We start from the raw sequence: 23,681 nt of genomic DNA, 5'->3' as shown, positions 1-23,681 counted from the left end.
CAGTATTACTAAAAGCAAGTATATCCTGGACACTGCTCCTTTCCTGGACCAGCGGGGTTTATTGAGCACCTTCCACATCATTAGACAATAATAAAGGCTAAAAATTATAACAGATTTATTTCACATCTTACATCATGTAAAGTTCACATGCATCTTTTCCTCCCTAGCTCATTAAGGATATGTGAACCTTGCTTGTTTCAATAAGAGATCATATTACCATTACCATTTAAAACAATGTAATACATGTAAATACTAATGATTCATGAAAATATTAAGTCTCTCCGATGGTGAACATTTTATTACAACTTATCATGATTTAAAAAAATTTCAGTAATGTACCAGAGGAGTACAGTATACATAAATATTTCCATTTCTATTTGTTTTCTCTGTGATATCTCTTTGAAAGTTACTAGAGATGATTTCTTGATCATTCTACCGGAATGTAAATTTTGCCAAGCGATAGGTGAGGAGATAAGGAGGCCTAATATCATGTAAATCTCATGTGGCTGTCTTTAAGTTTGACATCACTGGGCGAGGACTTTTGAAATTGACAGGGGAGACCTCATGTAATTTAAATCTATTAGTGTACATTTTTAAGAATCTAAATTTACAACTTTATTTTACAATGAAATGGAAATATAAGGAATCGCTGTCTAGTTAGTACAGTATGCCCAGGGACATTAATGATAGTTGGAAACATGGGATAGTTTATACATACGGGCTTCGCCCATTATGCAAATTATCCCATGTTTCCAACTATCATTGATGCCCTGGCATACTCTACTGACTAGACTGTTATTCCTTAAATATACCCTGATGTACATGATATACTCATTTTTCCCTCCATGTGCTTTCTTCATTCACACAAACTACACAGGTGCAAACATCAAGTAATTCTTAGTGTGCTTTTTAAAGCAATTTTAAAATTGCCCAGCATTTTTTTTTTCAAACAACAATTGCTTATTACTAATATATTGAAAACATTGATTTGCTTTTTTTTTAAATAAATGTCTCTTTTTGTGAAAATAATACCTGGTAACAAAATCATACAATTTTTAGAAAAAAGTTGATTTAAAATTTTAATACATGCATCTTTCATCATTATTAAAAATGTTACATTTGACAAAGTGTATATAAATCCAATAAAATAATAACAACAAAATATAATCACTGCCCGAAAACAGACAGTGAACATTTCATAACAATAAATAAAGATAACTATATACAACAAACATATTAGTTTGATATAAATAGTTTTCATGTTTAAGACTTCCCCATCCTTATATATTACCCAAAGACATTTTACAATGCCTTATTTGTGTAAGAAATTCATGAAAATAAGAGGCATCAATTTTTGTGTAAGAAAGCACCTGTCTCTTCTGGTCTCCATGGTGATGTTTGGGTCATGTGATTTCTTTCTGAACTGGTGGTCTAACGTCACTATTGTTTTTAATGCTTTCTACAAGCCAGAATATCCCATCCTTAATCCCCTCCCTGTTTTAAATTTAAAAAAATCTTTAGTTAAAAAACAGATGCAATTTATAGATGTCCAAATAAATATTCAAATGAACAGAAATGTACAAATCCTGTATTTTTACTGAAATACTTTTAAGGGTCCTCCACACCATGTGACTTGTGACGTATATAGAGAAAAAAATACTTTTACTTCCGGTTTTATGTAGTTTCTGTAGTGACGAAATTGCCTGGTACCGCTTGTAAGAGAGTCTTTCAAACGCTTTAGAGATAGAGGTTTTATCAAGGGAAAAGTATGCAGTACACTGAGAGCGACACCCTAATCATAACAAACAATGAACACATGGCATGGTCACAGAGTGACCGATAGAAAAAGATGTCCATTTTTCTATAAAAGAACGACAAACAACTGGGTTTATATGTTACATAATAAATCATAAACATTGGATACCTGTATGACGAGAACTTTTAGGTTATTTATACTTTCATGTTAGTCAACCCACTGCCACATGATCGTCAACAGAGTCTGTGTTGAAAGTTGATATTTTTAGACACTAATATTTGTGCGTTTCAATAATATATCATCTCATTGTGTGTTTATAAATATCGATATAACAGTATGCGTTTCTAGTTTTCCTCTTTTATATCTGCCCAGTTCAGTAGCCAATAATGAGTAACTGTATGGTGACGTATGCAGGGACTTGCCAAAGTTTTTGAGTCCCGGGCAACAGGAGAGATAACTCCAAAAACGAACTTTGATACCAAAGATTTTGAAAATATTTTTTCTACATCAGTGCATTTAATTTTAATTCAATTTTTTGGTGTAATCTAATTCATTGATGCTTCCTCTACACAAAAGGAATCTTACTTGATTTTTCTCTACATGTGTTTTAGAGAAAATGAGTTTCATTTATTTTTTATAAATTAAATAAATTTCTCTAAAAAATATGTTGATCGATAAAATTAAGTTTTTATGGTTATTCGGTATAAAGCTTAAAAATATACAATAAGGTAAGACAAAAATTTGTGTGCTACGTATGAAAACGCCTTGAGAAAAATATGAAACTTGTGAAATTATTTTTTTTTAAATCCGTGTAAATTACATTTTAATCCCTGGCCAGTTTTTAAGGGTTGATATGCTTGTTAAAAGTAATGCACAATAATATGAGAACATAAGCTGTGAGCGTGTGGAGGACCCTTAATGAATAGGCTCTTTACAAATTTATATTGAAAAGTTACAATGTCTGGTGAGCAAATTGTCTAATTTACTTTTTGAAAATGCAGGATGACATAAACTACAGCCATCCATCTGAGGCTACCTACCCTTTTAATGCTGAGATGCCCATTATATTACAGTCTCTTCCCCCATACTTCTCACTACTCTCAAAGAAGACCTGCTTTACACTGGGCACATTCATACAGTCCTAAAATCAGATAAAAACATCTCCAATAATGACAGAGCTAATGACAGTCTTCAGACAGCTTTACTGTACACCTAATATAATACAGAACTACAATAAGGGACATAGACTTTCTCAACCCCATAAACAAATTTCTGTCACATTCCCTATCACATTGAAGTGAACACCGAGTTCAGTGTATATTTTTACTAAGGAAGTTACTTTGCATACATGTATGTTGTTTTTCTTCTCAGCCAAAAAGATACTTTGCATAAATGTATGTTGTTTTTCTCCTCAGCCAAAAATATAGTGTGATTCTTACAATTACATAATTTAAAATATCAAATATCTTGAAGAAAGAGAAATGAAATCTGAAATATAGGTTTCGATGCCCCCCAACCCCCTTTAAAAAATCAAGCAATAAATGTAAAGAATCTGAACCTGCAGGTCTTGTTTATTGGCCAGAACCAGTAAGGGCACACCCTGTAACTGAGCATTGGACACCATTTTTTCTGTAAGAAAAAAAAATTGTGCAAGTTGTGGGCCATTTTAAGAAGAAAATTAAAATCAAATCGACGGCTTTTACAGTTTTACAGAAGGGACAAACCAAAGGCCTCTTTGGACTCCTCTATTCTGTCCGTGTCGGAAGAATCCACAATATAGATCACACCGTGAGACTCCGCAAAATACTGAAATAATGAAATTTCAACAATTATATAGATCACACCATGAGACTCGGCAAAATACTGAAATAATGAAAAGAAATACATCCAGTGTACATGCATTCAATTTCGTTCTGAAAACTATTTAACAGTAAACTTTCATTGTTGTTTTCTTCATGAACTTTTCATTACAGAACATTTACACATGTACCTATGTCTTATAAGCACAAACATCACAATGATGCACTATTGAAAAAAACATATAAAAGTACTGATACCAATGAAATCTTTTTTTATTTATGCTTAACTTTCCAAACAAGTGCAACTCCCATCCTCCTATCCTAAGGTACCTCTGAATTCTCAATCACTTCTAAATGCTTGTTTACCCCCTTCCACCTAAATACTGTACATCCTTTATTCCTCCATCCCTCCCCTCCCCCAAAATTTCCAGTTTAACCTGTACCTATTGCCATCTGTCACACTTCTACTTTCTTCGACCTAAAGTAACTAGTTTTTTTCCAGATTACCATTGTTTTACCTGTACCTGTTTAACCCCCCTCCAGATTTCTGTTGTTTTACCTGTAATCATTCAGCGAGCTCACACTTCTACTTACTTTGTCCCACAGTGACTGAAGCTCCTCCTGGCCTCCAAGATCCCAGAAATTTAATCTCACATGTCCAATGTCTATCTTACCAACTAGTCGAATCAAAATATATAAATTAATAAAACACAGTTCAGCTGATTTAATTAAAATTTAAATAGTTGACATAGATATGATGATACATGTAATGATGTATCATACAATGAAGTGAAAATGTACATTTTTATATATTCGTATATTTATAGTTTGTTTTTTTAACTAACCTCAGATGTTCTTTGTATTCTCATTTTTTTTCTAAAGTCTTGTAAAAAGTTCCCATAATAGTATAAAAATAAATGCATCTTTTAAGAAAACAATTTTCCTTAAATTGAGATTTAGATACTAATGTTTATGAGCCTGATATGAGAAGTGATCTGTGATGTCTTGTAAAGATAGCCCAAGCTTTTTACATCATGTAGTGAATAACAATTGAAGTATAAAATAGAGGAATTTAAAAGTACTCTATTAAAAAAATAGAATTTTCTTTAAATGCCTGGATACCTACATTTTTTTTTATCCTAAATTACAAAAATCCAATAAGCATGCAAGTGCTTTTATTTGCATTTCCTGAAAAGATATGTGAGATTTAATAATTTCTTTACACTATATTTGATAAAATATACTGATGAACTTTTTAACAAATAACACAGAGTAGTACATTTTACTTTGAGAAAAAAAGAGACATTTTTTGTAAGCATTAAATTGCCAATAAGAAAAAGAAATTTTACAAAAGATGACCCCTTGATAAGAAAAAAAATTAAGAAGTTGAGACTTTATTACTAATTCAGGTAACCAATGAAAAAAAGTAATTTTCCTGATTTTTAACTTTAAAGATACTGGGTGGTAAAATAGTGCAATGCATGTCTAATGTATGCATGGATGTTTCTATTTTGAAGCATATTTTTAAAATCATGGACAAAAAAAGTAATTACATACATTTTTTAATTTTTGGATATTATGGATTGTATTTTGAATCTTTTTATTTGTTCTATTTGTTTTGTTTCTAAAATGAATTAAAAGAAAGTAACACTCTTTTGTTAGAGCAATATACTGAAAAGAACATTTATTCCTCAGCAATTATGTCAATTAAGTATGGCATCTTCAAAGAAAGGGGAGTGAAAGCCCTCTCCAATTGCTTGGACTCTAGGTTATTATGACACCTACAACCATATTAGTTATCAAAACACAATTTTAATCCCTTTCATATCTTAATCCTGTAAAATATTTATTCTTCATAAAAACAACTTACACAAAACTCTGAGGAATCAGGAATATTTACAGGCTGAGATATATGGGCTGAATGCCAAAAATATTGAGAGAAAAAAATGATTTCAAATAAAACTCTCTCTCTCTCTCTTAAAAGAATTTAACATTACACCTTTCAGCTATGATCATGTTTTTTTTTTCTTCTTTACTTACTGTTTAAACCTACAGTGGTTGTGATTTTGTTCAAGTTCATGCCCTGGTAGTTTTTTGTGAATTTGATTTTTGTTTGCTCGAGGTACGTCTAAAAAGTCAATAATATTATAATAATTTGAAAGTCAAAAAAATTACTTATAGCATTGTACTGCAGCAACAGAAAATGAATTATTTATGTATTTAGTGTTTTGGTATTTATCAAATTTAGTGCAGAGTAATAATTTAAGAATAAACTCACAGTTTTCCCAGCATTGTCAAGACCAAGAATCAGAACATTACATTCATCCTTCTGAAACATGTACTTCCAAAGTCCAGATAGCAGGGTGTACATCTGTAAACACAGAAGCAAAGACTGGATAACTTACTACAGGTTTTAGAAAAATATATTTGTGTTTTTTAAATATTAATAAGAGGAGCAGTATTTATATGTAATGTCTTATTTTTTATCATTTCTTTTTCAATCAGAAAGCAACTTGAAAAGTTCACAGAAAACCACCTAAGATATAAGTCTACATCTTTTTTTTACATTTCTGAAACTATTAATCAAAATCTTTCAAATGAAATGTCTGAAATAGATGAATTTACTTCATGAAATTAATCATGATTTGTACATTCCAAATGTGTTGTAGCTGCATAACTATAGCATTATGGTTTTATATTTTAGTCTTTGACCATAAAGATACTGTAATAAAAATGTGCAATTTAGAGCACAAGATTTCTGCAAAGGGCTCGGTAGAATTTCTCCACTTCGCACTCAATCAATTACCTTTCATTCTTTAATTCTAGACACATTATTAAACCAATGTCAATATTTTATCCACCTCTAAACCTTTTCTGGTCTTCTATAAAGACCAACAAACTCCCTTGTTTTGAATTTTTGTTGTTTATTGGTCTGTAGAGACAAGTATGAAGGGGTGGGAGGTAAATAAAATACATGTACATGTATAAAGATTGCTTAAAGAATTAATCTAAAATTGTGGAGTGAAATTAAGGTAATTGGTTGACCAATATGTTGCAAAGTGGAGAAATTCTTACAAACTGTGCGCAAAAAATCTTGTGCCATAAATTGTACATTCTTTTATTACAGGATTTGTAGCATTATGGTCAAAAACCAACATACAGTTCTGCAGTTTAAACAACAGAACTGTATGTTAGTCTTTGACGTTTATTGTGTAGCTGTTTAAAGAATTTACATATTATTTTTAACATACGTCCAGAGTGATGGTGGTATATTTAATATGTAAATATTTCATTATTAAGCTAGTACAGTAAAACTTGTTATAGTATGAACAGAGATATATGCAAATTCACAGATATAGCTAACTTAGATCCCTAGATATATAAATTCAGTGAATTCCATATATGAATATAAAGAATTGCGGATATGGCGAAGTAATTTCACAGGTCCCAGTGACTTTGTAATAACCCAGTTTTACTTAGATAGAAATCAATGTTCTAAATGTTAAAATGATAAATGTCCTATGGACCTGGTTTAATGATAGAATTTGTTCTGTGAATTCACAATGTAGCAAAATAAACAAGGGAAATAACTCGAATTGAGAGTTCTGAATGCAAACATGCCAGTAAATTTGAAGCGAGAAAAAATTGTTGAGAAAATTAGTTGCATTTTCGTCTTTATTTGGATTATATTTAAGGTTTAAAAGCATACACAACCTCAAAAAGGTTTTTTACAATTAATTTGAAAGTTATATTCAGGGCAAATCCTTTTGTATTCTTCAAAATCGTTTCAGAACAATTTTGCAATCATTTGCTACATTGCGAGTAAATGGGTGGTATTCTAACTGTGGTGAGGGCTTGTCCAGAGACACATGCAGTTAGATTATTCCAAGTTTTACTGTAAATCTTAATGGAATTGCCAGTATCCATGATTAAAGACATGAATATGATTAAGCAATCATTATAATCACTAAAATTTATTTTAATCTTATGGTTCAATTTTGAAAGAAAGGTAAGATACAAAACATAAAAGAGAGACATATATAAGCCTTCATCTGTTCATGTGTACCAAATATAGCAACTCATAATGAATATGTAGGTATGTTATTCAGTACAGTAGAGTCTCGGATTTTGTTTCAATTTTTATGACGAACACTGACAACATCAATAAGCAAGTTCTGTAATATTATAAGACCTGATAAATATGACAAACAGCTGTTGCAATTTTCTGTACAATGCCGGGCGGTATTAAACCTATTATACTAGAAAATTCTAGTTATATCGTTTATACTATGGAAATACAAAAGCTCACAGTTAATTGTACGCATACCTTTCCTTTCAAGATACTAGAAGAGAGAAGGAATTCTAAACTAAATATTTTTCATATTTGAGACTGCAAAAGCAAAGGGCGCAGACATATTGAAAACACCCGGATGTAACTACAAGGGACAGTTTATCCTGTCATGATCCAACAAAGGTGGATCTATCTATTCGAGCATATTGTATAATTTCACATCATATTTTTTTGCGTTTTTATCTCTAGGTATCAATATTTCCATATCACAGAAATTTTTTTCAAAGTAAAAATTTAAAATGTGAAACTGATAAACTTTTTGACAAATCGAGTAACACCCCCCCCCCCAATTTTGCAGGTATATTTATATTATTTACATGTTTTATGCTGATGTATACTTGTGCAAAATGTTTTTAAAAAAATAAATAAACGATTGTTTTCTTTATAATGTTACCAATATACTAGAATCTTTTATTTTCTCTCTCCTGTTATTCCAAACTGAAATCTGCTTTATTGTGTATACTTTACAATTGGGATTAGTCAAAAATTCTAAAAACGTAATAGGCCTTTTCCCTATATATATGCATTACACAAAAATATTTACATACATGGGTTTCAAAAATGTGTTCCTATCACGCTTGCCGGATCACGCCTATGACCCTAGTATCATTAAAAACATTAAACTATGTTTTGAAAAGTTTAAAAATAAATAGAAGTAAGCATGTGAAGGACTACGATTTTTTTTTTAATTTTACTTTATCTGTTTATAGGATAGTGTCAATATTTCCCTTTGAAAGATTTAAGAGAAGAAACAAATTATCTAGTTGTTTTGATAACGGTATTGTTATCCCTTAATTGACAGAGGTTTTCTTAACGGTGGTCATTTTCACACCTTCGCTCAAACATCAAAAGTTAATGGAGCGAGAAGTGCCTTAATAGACCACCCTTCGGAGCCCCTCGTTTTGTCTTTTGAATGTTCCGTATCAGACAAAAGCCATTTTTTGGTCTGACGGTAGCTGAGTTACTCATGTCGGATATTTAGGGAAAAAGTGCTTCAAAATACTTAGTGCTATCTAAACCATTCTTCTCTTAGAAATTATAGTATACAGACGTATAAAGTCATGGAAGGAAACTATTCACGAGAACTTTACTCGAACACGTTTTCCGAGTATAGTGAAAACTACAGTCATCCACAAGATGGCGACACAGCTAATATTCATACAGAAATGCAAGGAGGACATATGTATTTATTACCCAAGGATATGAAGGAAGAATTGCCTGATATAAATGAACCAGTGATGCCGCTCGAAGAAGACCTTGAATGCAACAGCTCAGAGGGCATGCATTCCGCCGCTTTACAAGAACAGAACATTGTCAGTGATAACGGTAAAAAGTCCGGATCTAGGAGGAGAAAACGTCCCATTCCCAAGGGAAAACCTCCATACAGTTACATTGCCCTGATCAGCATGGCGATATGTAATGCAGAGGACAGGAAGATGACTCTACATGACATATATAAGTTCATTATGGATAAGTTTCCGTACTACAGGGATCATCCCAACGCCAAAGGCTGGAAGGGCTCCATTCGCCACAATCTGGCTCTCAACGAGTGTTTCATCAAACTGTCCCGTCGCAGTGGAATGAAGGGCCATGATTGGGCTATCAATCCCGACTACGAGGATATGTTTGACCATGGCAGTTTTCTCCGACGACGCTACAGATTCAAAGACGGAACCCGAAAGAAATCGCGTCTCGCCACGACTCCCGGGGCCCTGACTACCCCCCTTCCTCACTTAGATTACATGAACAATGAAAACGTCTCTAACCGTTCAGGAATGATCAAACAGTTTCACCAATCCAAACCATTCCATCAACTTATGGAGGTGAAACAAATGCCTGCAGTCACCCCTCTGTGGAACCCCTTTGTTGAGAGATCGCCACCCCTGCCTTATCCGGACCTCAAAAGCCCACCTTCTTACGCTAACACAAGCATGGAGTCCAACTCCCCGGTATCAAATACGGACGGACACCTCAACTCCTCCGGTAACAGCGCCTCTCCGGACACCCCGCGATTCCCTCCCCCAGGCTACAACCAAAACAACGGATTTTCGGGGCTATGGACCCATGGCCAGAACTTCTCTGCAGCGTGTGCGTTTCCCGCCTTTACATTTCCACAGGCTGTAAACGAAAACCCCGCTTACCCAGTGAATGTCAATCCAGTCTGTCCTCCATCAATGTATCCCAAGTTCTTCAACTCGTATCAAAATGGACCGGATACCGCTCAGTGGTCTTCGATATGAACGTGAATAAGTTGATTTCATGACTGTCGATTGGTTATCAAAACTTTTTTTTCCACAGAAAAAGGTGCTATTCATTTTAACCAAATATTTTTAACTTTGCAAATGAAACACTTTTATATTGTAAATATGTTCTTTTACTGACGAGGTTAATAAATTTTTATATTTCTTTCTTGTGTATGGAAAAGTTCATTTATATAATAGAAAATATGAACAATGTGCGTGGATCTGTATGTATTTTTTGATAATATCGAGTTGCTCCATTACCTTGGACTAATAAAAAGCTCTAAATGCTTAGTCATGTGTAGTATTTGAGAATGCTTACAACTGAGTCTAAGTGAATTCACATTGGCCTTAGGTCTCACCAATTTTAAATTTTTGAGATAAAACATATTAAATTGCATAACTGAATCCTTCTTTTTTGCATGTTAAGGACAGATGATACAAATAGTCCTTTAATTTCCTAATGTTTAAGAAATTGAATATTTGCATCACTTGCAACCAAAATAAGTTAATAAATACCTACCAATCCAGGCATCCAAGTTTGTGTTTGTATCATCTGTCCTTAAACTAAAGTAAAAAATGAAAAATTGCAAAGTTCTTTGTAGAATTTATCCGAGGTTGTAATAGGTTAACAATAAGGAGCGCTGGTTGATGAAATCAAATGAAAAAAAGATGAAATTCCCTGCATATGAATTCATTTTTTATGAATATGGGAAAAGGTAGCTGCAGATCTGTAGCGTTATGGTTTTATATATTTGTCTTTGATCATAACGCTACAGATCCCGTAATGCAAAAAAGTGCAATTTACGGCGCAATATTTTTTGCGCACTTTTGGGGAGAATTTCTCCACTTTCCAGCATCGGTCAATCAACTACCTTTTACTCCCTAATTCTAGACACATTTTGTCGCCAATATGTATATTTTATCAACCTCCCAACTATTTATAGTTGTCTCTACAGGCAAGAAACTCGCTTGAAGAGAATTTTCAGCAATCCTACAAATAATTGTAATCAAGCGAGTTTATTACTTGAAGAGACGACTATAAAGGGTTGGGAGATGGATAAAATATACAGATTAGTTAAATAATGTACCTAGAATTAGGAAGTGAAAGGTAGTTAATTAATCGATGCTGGAAAGTGGAGAAATTCTCCCCAAAAGTGCACAAAAAATCTTGCGCCGTAAATTGCACCTTTTTAGCATTACAGGATCTGTAGCGTTATGGTCAAAGACAAATATATAAAACCATAACGCTACAGATCTGCAGCTAGGGAAAAGGGTGAAGATAACGAACAGTGGTTGATATCAAAAAATCTTTAAGCATATTTTTATTATTTATAAAAAGGGTATAAACACGGACTCCAGGAAATTCCAGAGGTGGGATCAGGTGCCGAGGAGGAGTAAACATCCCCTGTTGTGCAGAATATATTTTATAAAAAACGACGTCACATGCGCACGTGACCGAAAAGCGTTCCATTTGTTTGACCCTTACGATTTTGTTATTAGCAAATTACCGATTACTCTTTCTTTAAAATCAATTTTAGATTTTCCAAAATACAGAACAATAAATTATTTTTGAGCGAATTGTATTCCTTAATAACAAGCTTTTAAATTGCTGGAACCAGTGCTCGCTTCAGATTTTTTGCGTTTGTCTTTCAAGTTTTCAGTTTTGGACAACCCAGTTGAGATATTCGTATATAGACATTTACAATATTTTAGGAAAATCTATGAAATGCTTCCAGTTATCCAGTGTGATTTATCATTATATTATTCTCTCATATACTGCAACCTAAATGAGATCAAATATTTCGCACACCCTTTGGGAGACAATGAAACGGCATTAAATATCAGCATCATAAGAGAGTGTCACGTCATTAAATGTTTTCACCATCTCCGTAGAACATCAGAGTAGACTAAAGGGAGGGAATACCTATGAAAGACCGAGGCCTTGGAAAATATATATTACATTTTCTCATATAATTTATAATTCCAGCACCTACGATGGAATGTCTAAACTGTAATCTTACTTCTTACACACGCAATTTAAATATGTAAAGTACTAACTATCGGGAGTATCATGTTCTTGTGTCATTTAAGAAAGACACCACTATAAATTATGCATTCTTCTAGGTATCGAAATATCAATAAAATAGTTCATCAGTCATTTTAAAGTTCAAAGTAATTCAGAATCATTAAAAATGGCCCAGGAGCAGGGAGTATAAAGCATGGACGCTTAAACACCTCTCCTCAAACGTAATCAAAATCAATAGATCAATCAACGCTTAAAGAAAAAGGAACCAAATTTCATGTATCTGCGATTAATTCACTTCTAAAAATCTATAGACATTGAAGCAGAGCGGCATATCGCCTGTCGGGTATGGATCGGCTGCTGTGTTTGGATATGTGACGTCAATTGCGCGGGAGCCCAGAAGAGCGATCGGGTTGTAGCTGACCAGTAGATGATGTGATGCAGTAGTGTTAAAATGGCAGTGGATTTATTTAGACTGGTTCAGAATGGATGTACTGCAAGACAGGTAGGTCTGAGAACTTCCACACATAGATCGGTACTTTGCTATCTGTCTAAAATACACGTTTTAAAATATGTAAAAGAAGAGAAATTTTATTCATTTTTACTTTAGTGTATTAAAAATAAATTTTTCATTCATACAAATTACTTAACTTGCCACAGAAGTTGCTGATTAAAATAGATCTGGCTTTTTTTTTAACAGCAAGAATTCTTTAAATAAGTCAAAATTATATGTATATGTATAAGATATGTAACACTTGTGTTAACCTTCAGTATGATTACAAAGAAAATTAATGGCTAAATAAATTTCCGCAAATTTTAAAGAAAAAAAAATCATGTTTCATTTCCGCAAAACTTTTTCTCATAGTGCTACAAAGTGCTGTTTTACATTTATTTGCGGATTCGGGATTTTTTGGTAAAATCAAATTGCGGATACGTGATACACCGAAATTAACACCCCAGGATTTACGATTTTTTTCAATTTTAGGTAATTTTTCCGTATTTAAACTATATATATACTAGTATATGCATTGTGAGGATGTAGTATTTGAAAAACTCCTAAACTCTTCAAAGAGACCCAATAGAAATTCTTACCTTACTTGTAGGGTACAGTGACTGGGATATATTGTACAATTTTTTATAAAAAAATATTAATTTCTATCATTGTGCGTAATAAAACGACGAATCAAAAACGAAGTCATAAACCGTTAAATTAATAGCAACAACAGATATGTTTTCCCAGATGCATGATGTTTTTCCTCAGATAGAACTTTTGAATTCTATCAAGTTAAAAAAAGTTTTTGGTCGACATAAATATTATAAATTCTAATCAGGTTAAAATCCAATGTATAGAATTATACCAGACATTTTCAATAGCTTTATAATCACTGTGAACAAACCAATCATATACTAAACAAATATAAATCATTATAAATATTCTTGGATTAGTATTTAATCAATGCACATATTTCAATTACTGAACTTTGTAACCTGAAGATGTATTGTTGAGTTCAACAACATATCAATGCATCATTTGCATCAAATTCACATCATTTCTTATATTGAGCATTACGGATTGTTTCAACATTCGATCTCATTCAGACCTCATTCTAATATAAAGCATGAAATCTACTCAAGGCAAAGTGACCAAAAACCAAATAAATACTTGTAGTAGTTTAAAACTACATTGATTCAAACAAAATCTTAGTAATTGTTTTTGAAAGTTTTTGATAACTAAAGTGTATACATTTATTGACTGAGTTCGAGGACAACATGCGTTTTGTCGGATCCAAGAACCAAACTTCTGCCTGAGGCCTCAGGCAGACAGGTTGGTTCGAGGGTCCGACAAAACGCATTAACGGCCTCAGGCAGACAGTTTGGTTCGAGGGTCCGACAAAACGCATTTTGCCCAAGAATGTTTTGTTATACCTTTCATTTTATTTTTATTTTTTGTACTGTATTCCGTGATGTAACTTAAGGTCTGTCACTGATTAACACCAACGAATGAAAATGAGATTAAGCTCCGCCCATTCTGTGACGTAAGCGGTCCAACATCTCTCCGAGCGATCCAACATCTCACTCAGCGGTCCATCATCGATTTTTTTTATGCCCGCTCATCAAAATATTAAAAATGTTAGATTTTTTTCCGTATAGATTTGTATTTTTAAAGGTATAACAATAGTAGGTATTACATTTCGTTTGTTTGTCATTATGTGAAGTTTGATGTATATACCGGTATAGAAAACATTTCAATGATTTTGAGGAGCATTTAATGATTAATTGAATACCGACCAGAATATCATGAAATCTGGAGAATATATCAAAAAGATCAAAGATAGAACGGCCTATACAACACAAGACACTTGACGTAATATTTTTTCCCTTATCTCAAAAATTAATTTATTGGGTATTGATTATATTTTGGTTATAAAATGAAAGAAAACAGCAACTATGCAGCGAATTCAAAATAAGTGTTCAGGTTTTAGTTTGTAATGTTTTCTTAAAGCATGATGTTGGGTTTGGGAAAAGGAATACACTTAGGCTATGCATAGTCATATCTCACTGGGTAGTCCGAAATATCTTACACGTTTTCCATTTTTTTTTTTATTTTAACGATTTTGATATTTGGCCTGCCTGGAAAACCTGGCACGTCAAATATCCAAATCGTTAAATAAAGCCTGGAAAACGTGTAGGATATTTCGGACTACTTTGATATTATACTGGGACAATTTTGACACAGGTTGCATTCATAAAAATCGAAATTTTGTTAATTCTTTATTATGACATTGGACAGAATTTGAAACACAAAAACAGCGGAAACGAAATAAAAATGGTCAGTACAAACAATACATCAGATCTAGGTACAAAAATCAATCGCACCATTAAGGGATGATCATTACTATGTGTCAATTAAACCATCATTCTGTATGTTCTCTGATCTCTTATTTGTACATTGTTTCATTATCTTATTATCAATAACAATTACTATATTCAATATTTGATCCAGTACATAAAGTGACAAATGTTTAGAATGAAGGTTTATAGTTCATGTTCAGAAACTGAGACAATTATTTCCCCTGAGTATTCATTTATTCGCACAAAAAATAAAACCAATCAGGGATGTATGTAAATGAATTAGACATTGGGATTTCAATCAATTAAATTGCTATATACTATTTTTAAATATGCTAATCTAAGACTTTTGCTAATTACTGCGGCCATATAAATTATTCGTTCTAAACATTAGGTAGCCCACAATTCTACACGCAAAGACACAAATCGTTTATTTAATGGTTCTTTTTTGGTGCATCTATAGAAATATATTTTTCGGTAACGAATATTTTGACAAACTAATACCCCCCCCCCCCCCCAAAAAAAAAATTGCTTAGAGGAAGGGGCTTTTTGCTGTGGAGTGTGGATGCTCGAAGATTTTTGTTTTCTCTTTTACAAGAAGCCTTCAGTGTTCGGAATAAGTATACATTGTAGCATTATAGAGAAACACGACCTATTCTGAAAGGCTCTTCTTTCAGTTTGGGAGAGTAATTTACAGAAAATTTTTCCAAAATAGCATCAAAGTACACCATATGTTCAGTAAGGTTCAATCAATGTGTGAGAAGAAAACATCTTTTATGAAAAAAATATATACTAGTAATAAGATAACTCCATTACCAACGAAAAACTATAAAAGAGGACAAATTCTATTTTTGCAAACACTTCGAACAGCTATTGTTCATTTTTGAACCGTAAAACAGCTTCTTTTTCAATAAAAATGAAATTCATAAATATACTTCCCTCGTCATGGGTCATTTGCAAAATTATTTTGTCAAACAATATGAATTTGATATTAAAACTATGGTTGAGTTTTTGTTTGACAACATAGATCTCTGTTTTTGGAGATCAAATCTATCAACAATCTTTTGGAACTCCCGTGGGTACCAATTAAATGCGCCCCAATGTTCGCAGACCTGTTTTTGTATTGACATGAAGCATAATTTAATCAAAATCTTCTACATGCAAAGATAACATGATATGTCGTCGATGTGTAATTGTCTAGTTGAAAGCCACAGCAAGTGTTTTCATTCTTTAAAATGTAAAATGGTAACCTAACAATCAAGTTTTATGGTAAACGTGATGACTTCAACTTTTCAATTGCCAGCTTCTCTTACTTATGTTGCAATGGGGTTTATTCTCTCCATTGATTCGATATGCAAGAGCATGTTCTATGCTTGAACAATTTTTAACAAATTGATAAAACAAGGATATCCCTAGTCTTGTTTCAAAGTCATCATTTCGCAAGTTTTTTTGTCGATACAATGACCTTGTCAGTAAATACAACCTTCTATCGTTGACCAAAAATGGTGACTGACGTTTTTCATAGTAATTGTTAGTCTAAGAAGTCCTATTATTTGCACCCTAAATTGCACGCGTTTGTCCTTTCGTTTTTCGCGATCATGACAAGGAGCGCATGGCTGGTTTGAACAGTCGGCAGGGGATGCTTACTTCTCCATGGCACCTAATCCCACCTCTGATGTTTTGGTGTGCTCCTGATTTGTATTATTTGAATGAACTTGATGATGTCCATATTACACATGTCCATGCAAAAGTGCCGGCCACCCGTTTTACTTAGGTGATCTATAATGGGGAAAAAAACTGGGAACTCAACAACAACCTGAAAGAAAAAATATTCCACTCTCTCCACTGCTAAATGTTCAGACGTCGCGCGTAGTATTGGGGTTTCAAATTGCGTAACTTGTAACACTGCAAACAACGGGCGTTAAAATTTTTGGTCATTTTAACGTTTTGGCTACATGGATTTTTCTGCCAATTTGTACCAATCTTCTATAATGTCCTGGGATGATGTCAAACAAAATTCATTACAATAAATTAACAATATACTGAACGTATACTGACCGATATCGACTATTCGTAAAATTGGAAGCATTCTGTAATATTCTTGGTAAACATTAATTACTATATAACATGTTCTTTTCGTAAAACTAAAGTGACTAATGAAATATGCAAATGAAGAAGTAGTCAAATGTATCTTTAAAAAATTATACGCAAGTAATAGCAGAGATTGATAGAGCGATTTTGATGTCTAGTCGGTTTTGTTACCACGACATAAATATACGTATTATATGGTATTTAACGGGACGTATATTGTAAATTTGAGCTGTATTTTCTTTTTAATGGAAAAAGTTGTCACAGAAAAAATCTTATTTTTAAAATGTGCAAATAAATGAAATTTTGTATTTGAAGAATCACTAAAGAATTAGACATTTTTAAGAAAACAGGAGCAGGAATTGAATGTCTAGTCTAATTTGTTACGCCTTAAAATTTTGACGTTTTTACGCTTAAACGACGTATACAATAACGTCAGAAATAGATATTTTGACGTTACAAAATCTTCCCCAATTCTGTGCGCGACGTCTTAATAAAAATTTAAGTTAAAATATTTCAGACAAATTTCGAAGAATATATTTACATTTGTAATTAATTATTCATATTCATATTGACTTTTCCAGTTAACGCTGGTTACAGAAAATGGTTCTGACGTCAACATTTCTAACGAGGACAAAGAATCCCTGCTCATGTTTACAATGGCGAACTCCCGAGCCCCTGGAGAGAGGAAGGCGGAGCTCATCCGGGCACTTCTCCAGCGGGGGGCTGACGTCAACGCCAGAAATGCAAAAGGACAGACGACGTTTATGTATGCTTGTATCATGAACCAAGTTAAACCACTCAAAGTCCTCTTAGAACAGGTACTAGCTCTATAATAATGTTAATTTTACTATGTACAATTCCACAGTTATCTTGGTTAGTTCCTCCTACTAGAGACGAGAGAATCTTTGTTTACAGAAGGATATATATGTACCTTGAAGGTACCTTATTGCATACGTTTAGGACATTATATATAGGGTTTACTGATTGTTAGAGGTTTTAAAAGTGTTCATTGATTGTCAGAGGTTAGGGTTTACTAATTGTTAGAGGTTAGGATTTACTGATTGTTAGAGGTTAGGGGTTAACTGATTGTTAGAGGATAGGGGTTAACTGATTCATAGAGGTTAGGATTTACTGATTGTTAGAGGTTAGGGGTTAACTGATTGTTAAAGGTTAGGATTTACTGATTGTTAGAGGTTAGGATTTACTGATTGTTAGAGGTTAGGATTTACTGATTGTTAGAGGTTAGGGTTCACTGATTGGGGTTCACTGATTGTTAGAGGTTAGGGGTTCACTGAATGTTAGAGGATAGGGGTTAACTGATTGTTAAAGGTTAGGATTTACTGATTGTTAGAGGATAGGGGTTCACTGATTGTTAGAGGCTAGGGGTTAACTGATTGTTAGAGGATAGGGGTTAACTGATTGTTAGAGGATAGGGGTTTACTGATTGTTAGAGGTTAGGATTTACTGATTGTTAGAGGTTAGGATTTACTGATTGTTAGAGGTTAGGGGTTTACTGATTGTTAGAGGTTAGGGGTTCACTGATTGTTAGAGATTAGGGGTTAACTGATTGTTAAAGGTTAGGATTTACTGATTGTTAGAGGTTAGGGGTTAACTGATTGTTAGAGGTTAGGATTTACTGATTGTTAGAGGTTAGGGGTTTACTGATTGTTAGAGGTTAGGGGTTCACTGATTGTTACAGGTTAGGGGTTTACTGGTTGTTAGAGGTTAGGGGTTTACTGAATGTTAGAGGTAAGGGGTTTACTGATTGTTAGAGGTTAGGGGTTCACTGATTGTTAGAGGTTAGGGGTTTCCTGATTGTTAGAGGTTAGGGGTTCACTGATTGTTAGAGGTTAGGGGTTCACTGATTGTTAGAGGTTAGGGGTTTACTGATTGTTAGAGGTAAGGGGTTTACTGATTGTTAGAGGTTAGGTGTTTGCTGATTGTTAGAGGTTAGGGTTCACTGATTGTTAGAGGTTAGGATTTACTGATTGTTAGAGGTTAGCGGTTCATTTATTTCTAAGGGTTCACGAGTTCCTGGTAGTTCACGGACTGTTGACAACACAAGCTCTTCTTCTTTTTTTTTGGAATGTGTGGTAATAAATTAAACCAGTTCCTTCGGTCTACTTCCTGTTCTTATCGGAAATTTACTACCACATTTTTAAACTCGTTTCAATCTGGAATCGACATTGTTTGAATTCGGTCGATGTATCTGTCATCCCTTTTTGGATGTTCTTTGCTATTTTTAAAATACAAAGCCATGTAATATTGATGTGTCCATATTTACAGCGCACAGTACGTGATACCGGTATATCTATCTAATAATGTGCATTGTGTCTATGCCAATGTAGGCGATGTTAATTTAGAAACCCAAATGTATTGATGATACGTAAAATTGATTGAGTAAACTATATTCTGTAAGATCTACATTAATTGATGCAAGCTCTCGGGAAACTTGAAAAGATGTGAAATTTTTCCTCCTGGCTAATACCATACTTTGGCACTCGTTTGGAAATTAAACAAGTCTTACTGCGCTTGATTGATTTGCTACAAAAAGAATTAACTATCATATAGGCTTACTTATTACCGGCCGCCAGGAGGCGGTCGGTTAGTTGATATGAAAGTTTTAAGTCGCCGTGCGTTTAGAACTGCGGAGTTAGAACAATTTGAATAAAAATATTAAATAACATTCATATTATAGAATATTAAACAAAGATATTCTAAATGTTTAACAAAAAGCACAATAATCATAAAATAAAATTTTTATAAATAATTAGATCTAGGTAAATATTTCATCCAATCCTAATTGACGAACTCTGACATAACTGAAGTGCGGAGAAAATTAGCACGAAGTGTCTTATGTAGGCATAGTCTAAAACAAAGACCACGTTGTATATCAACAGTTTTACTTTCTCTTTTTAAACAGCCTAGACAGGATTTGTTGTACTTATTTTTAAATGCCGTGTATATTTATACATTTCCTATGGAAATTTTTCAAAAATTTGATGTAATATAATTGATTTCTTAAAATCACAGAATCGTACGACAATTTTGTCCATGAGACTAGGATAAAGCGCGTTTTACAATGTGCCAAGCATTTTCCCGCCACATCTCAACACCAAAAGAGAAGAAATGTAGTGGTGGATCTAGATGGATTTGGGGGGTTATTAACATCCTTTAAGAGAGTCACACATATTTCATATTTGTTCCGTTTAAATTAAAGTAAAACTATAGCTAAGTTTAAACTTTAGTTTTGTACTTTTATGTATTAATAATTACTTAAACATCACACTTCCACCAGAGTTCGTTTGTACGGACGCAGAGGTCTATGGGCAGTTTGCTTACACATATAATATTGTACATGCATTATGCATGAAGAAAATCGGCAATGTCGCATGCAAGTATTTCATGTTACGAGGATATTTTAACAGATAAATATAAGAAATTTTAAAAACAGATCACGCAAATTTCAGTTTCGAATTACTTTATCAAAGGAAGAATTATTTGTTTGCGGCCGATTTTTGACGCTTGCGTCAATATGTTTCTTGTTAAAAATCGTTTCGGATCTCTAAAATCACTTTGATACTAGTGTAGCTGCAGATCTGTAGCTCTCCGAAAAAAATATTGATAGACCGGAGAGCTACAGTGCCACCCATTGAAAAAACTGTATATTTGTTGCGCACAAAAAAATTCGCTCGGTTCTTGATTAATTCTTCCAAATTCTTACCTCAACTGCAAAAAAAGGAAGATTCCAAAAAATTCCTCTCTCCTTTATCAATTACTCTCGTAGTTGACATCTGAACGAAGCATATTAGACCGAATTATCTTTGAAACCAGAATGGCAGTATAAATAAATGAAGTGTTCGATGACAACAATATCAGGATCAGGAGGACTATTAACAACAATTATGAGGAATGCTTGGTTTTGGAAACAGCGAAAGAATGTGTTAGGAACATACGGTTAGTAATATTTTGAGATTGCAGATTCAAAAACATGGGAAAATAAATCGAAAACCGAGCGCATTTTTTTGTGCGCAATAAATATACAGTTTTTTCGATGGGTGGCACTGTAGCTCTCCGGTCTATCAATATTTTTTTTTTCGGAGAGCTACAGATCTGCAGCTAATACTAGTGTACTTGATTTTAAGTTGAAATGCTTAGGAGGTTATATAGTTACGACCAGAGAGAACGCTTTCAAACTCTAAGTACTTTGAACAACTCATTGCAGTTAGTAACGAAATATGATTATTATGATCGATCAATAGTTTTAGATTTTCCATTCTTTTTTTCAACATTGTTCATGCATCAATTTGTACACAAAAAGGCTTTACTGCTTCTGAACTAAATAATAGAGAGGCTTTTGGCGTTATCTTGAACCATACTAGCAAATAGAATTAATTGGTTTTGTCGTCTTTAAAATGTGCATTTATTTAAAAAAATTGATTTTTCTTCATATTTTTTCCTAGATACAAAAAATTAAAATAACCCAAAACAAACTATTATATTGTAGAAAGATTTAAATGTGAATATTCAAGAACGGGATGGGAACACAGGCTTGATGTACGCATGCTCGATCGGAAACGAACAAGTTGTAGAAGTCTTGCTGGAAGCTCACCATCAGAAGAAAATTAATATTATTTTTGACCTTATGAACTCCAGAGGTCAGACAGCCTTGGACCGTGCGCAATCCATGCACCGCGAAAAAATATTGAATGTATTTTCAAAATTTTCAATTTCGAGTGACAGTAGATTTAAACCGACATTTTTGAAATCCAAGAGGGAACCGTTATCAAGGACCAAGAAAAAAGACGCAGGAGGAAGGTCAAAGAAGTCAAGCGTGTCGTCAGTTTTGGCGGGCTCCGACACAGAGGATGAGTTAGAAGACTTTGGTAAACTTGTCCGCACTATGCGTGAATGCGCAGCGGAAGTTAAACAATTATGCAACGACCAGAATATTTCGTATGATAAAGGAATTCCAAAGACCCCAAAATTTCGAAAGACTAACAAAACGAACAGACCAAAAGTTGAAAACAAAACTCTGAGTACACCACGCATAGAGATTCATCCCGATTCTGATGGTTCAACAAACGAACAAAAACAATCTGTTAAATCAGCTAACTCTTCTCAAAGTTCTCAGTCAGTGAAAAAGGGAAACAGGAAAGCTACAAGTTTAAACCAAACACTTTCTCCAAAAGTTCCAAATTTAGAACTTCCCAGAAGAGAAGAAACACCCTGCGAAACGTCAGTATTACAAGACAGTGCCATGGTTTCAAAGAGTAAGAGAAGCCAATCCTCTACAAGACATAGTGCTAAATTTCGAGAACTTTCAGTGGACACTATGTTTTCCAAAGGGGAATCAGTGCATTTACATGATCGTGAAATAAGCAGTGCCAATCGATCGGCTACTAGCCCGGCTGTATTGGAGTCAGCTTTCAGGGACCCCTGGTCCACTTTCGGCGACCCACTCCCTGGGATAAACAACTCACCAAATTCCAAAAGTTCACTGTATTTGCCTCCCCTCAATGCAGCCCCGGGAGGAGAAAACGGTAGAGTTCGGGGGAAATCGGGGAAAGCCAATAACGCCGATATTTGGCAGTTACGGGAGGGCCCGCCAGCGTCGCGGGAAATCCAAGATCGCTAAAAAGGAAAACAATATTGTAAATTGAAATTTCCAATTTTGGATTAGTAATAAGCCTTTAATTCTAAATCAGTTATCAGAATCAATATTTTCATAGAAATAGAATGGCTTCATATTGATTAGAAGGCAATCTTAAAGATAGCAACAAAAATAATAATTTTCTGAAAAATATATGAGAAAATCAATTTCATTACTCTTTTTTGAATCACTGGGTATTTGATCCACACGGCCAGTACCAGATTTCAATCAATAGACTTCATTTGAAGAGAAAAGTAAAACGAGAGAGATTAATTGCTAGTTTGGGTAGTTGTCTCGGGTTCATTGCATTTTAAAAGTCGGCAAATACTCATTTCAGGAAGGTGTTGTAATTCAGGGTTAACAGACGTCTTTTAGGTGTAAATTGCCAATTGATCTGGGTATTTCAATAAATCTTTTATTTGGTATAGGAGCAGCGTTACTATTTCACAATTCATCACACGAATTTTCTATTACCCAATTGATTAATTTTTTGTTACGCAACATCTACTGTGTAATTAAAGCAAACATTATTTTCCTATTACTTCCAGGCACATGCTGCTTGGTCGACTAGCCACAATATACATGTAAATATGTTTTAGTTGTTTAACCTTTTCTTGTTATAATGACCTGTTTGTGGTTATTAATAAATTTTTTAACACAATTTTAGGATTTTCCTTTTGTACACGAATAAACTGCACGAGATCTTTAGCAGTTATGGTACTGTCTGGATCCTCGGTCCGCAAGTCGGTAAAAAAATGTCTTCTCCTTTTTTTTGAACATATTTCATTGAATAAATCAAAAGGGTAAAAAAAATGTCTTCTTTTTTTTGAACTTAATATTTTCTCAAATTTTCTGAACATATATATTGCAAATTGAATAAATCAAAAGGGTTGGAAAACACAGTTCTTTATTTGA

General features: G+C 33.6%; 3 protein-coding genes across 3 annotated transcripts; 2 read left to right on the top strand and 1 right to left on the bottom strand.

The window, feature by feature from the left end:
- Window positions 1-1,000: 1,000 nt before the first annotated feature.
- On the bottom strand, window positions 1,001-7,992 carry LOC134255897 (ADP-ribosylation factor-related protein 1-like). The gene is made up of 8 exons (XM_062738490.1): window positions 7,883-7,992; window positions 5,834-5,926; window positions 5,596-5,683; window positions 4,150-4,232; window positions 3,481-3,562; window positions 3,315-3,385; window positions 2,797-2,897; window positions 1,001-1,494 (listed from the first exon to the last, which is right to left on the bottom strand). Exons 2-8 carry the CDS (start codon window positions 5,924-5,926, stop codon window positions 1,404-1,406), a joined length of 609 nt encoding a protein of 202 aa, XP_062594474.1. The 5' UTR covers window positions 7,883-7,992; the 3' UTR covers window positions 1,001-1,403.
- An 823-nt stretch (window positions 7,993-8,815) lies between these two features.
- Window positions 8,816-10,312, top strand: LOC134255859 (forkhead box protein E1-like). The gene has a single exon (XM_062738426.1). The coding sequence runs from the start codon at window positions 8,968-8,970 to the stop codon at window positions 10,144-10,146; it is 1,179 nt and encodes a 392-aa protein (XP_062594410.1). The 5' UTR covers window positions 8,816-8,967; the 3' UTR covers window positions 10,147-10,312.
- A 2,223-nt stretch (window positions 10,313-12,535) lies between these two features.
- LOC134255820 (uncharacterized) lies at window positions 12,536-23,415 on the top strand. The gene is made up of 3 exons (XM_062738363.1): window positions 12,536-12,677; window positions 17,695-17,931; window positions 21,621-23,415. Exons 1-3 carry the CDS (start codon window positions 12,627-12,629, stop codon window positions 22,749-22,751), a joined length of 1,419 nt encoding a protein of 472 aa, XP_062594347.1. The 5' UTR covers window positions 12,536-12,626; the 3' UTR covers window positions 22,752-23,415.
- Window positions 23,416-23,681: the final 266 nt, after the last annotated feature.

The sequence above is a fragment of the Saccostrea cucullata genome, unplaced genomic scaffold (genome assembly GCF_032062105.1).
Source record: "Saccostrea cucullata isolate Sc308-1 unplaced genomic scaffold, CSIRO_AGI_Scuc_v1 ctg78, whole genome shotgun sequence".
NCBI classification, from domain to species: Eukaryota; Metazoa; Mollusca; class Bivalvia; order Ostreida; family Ostreidae; genus Saccostrea; species Saccostrea cuccullata.
The sequence above is the reverse complement of the archived record's forward strand: the minus strand, read 5'-3'. Positions and strand labels throughout refer to the sequence as shown.

Coding starts and splice junctions, on each gene's coding strand:
- LOC134255897 (XM_062738490.1), bottom strand. CDS start 5,926: ATGTACACCCTGCTATCTGGACTTTGGAAGTACATGTTTCAGAAGGAT. Junction 3,386..3,480: donor GGAGTCCAAAGAGGCCTTTG/GTTTGTCCCTTC, acceptor TTTTTCTTACAG/AAAAAATGGTGTCCAATGCT. Junction 1,495..2,796: donor GGCATCTCAGCATTAAAAGG/GTAGGTAGCCTC, acceptor AATTTAAAACAG/GGAGGGGATTAAGGATGGGA.
- LOC134255859 (XM_062738426.1), top strand. CDS start 8,968: ATGGAAGGAAACTATTCACGAGAACTTTACTCGAACACGTTTTCCGAG.
- LOC134255820 (XM_062738363.1), top strand. CDS start 12,627: ATGGCAGTGGATTTATTTAGACTGGTTCAGAATGGATGTACTGCAAGA. Junction 12,678..17,694: donor ATGGATGTACTGCAAGACAG/GTAGGTCTGAGA, acceptor TGACTTTTCCAG/TTAACGCTGGTTACAGAAAA. Junction 17,932..21,620: donor TCAAAGTCCTCTTAGAACAG/GTACTAGCTCTA, acceptor ATTATATTGTAG/AAAGATTTAAATGTGAATAT.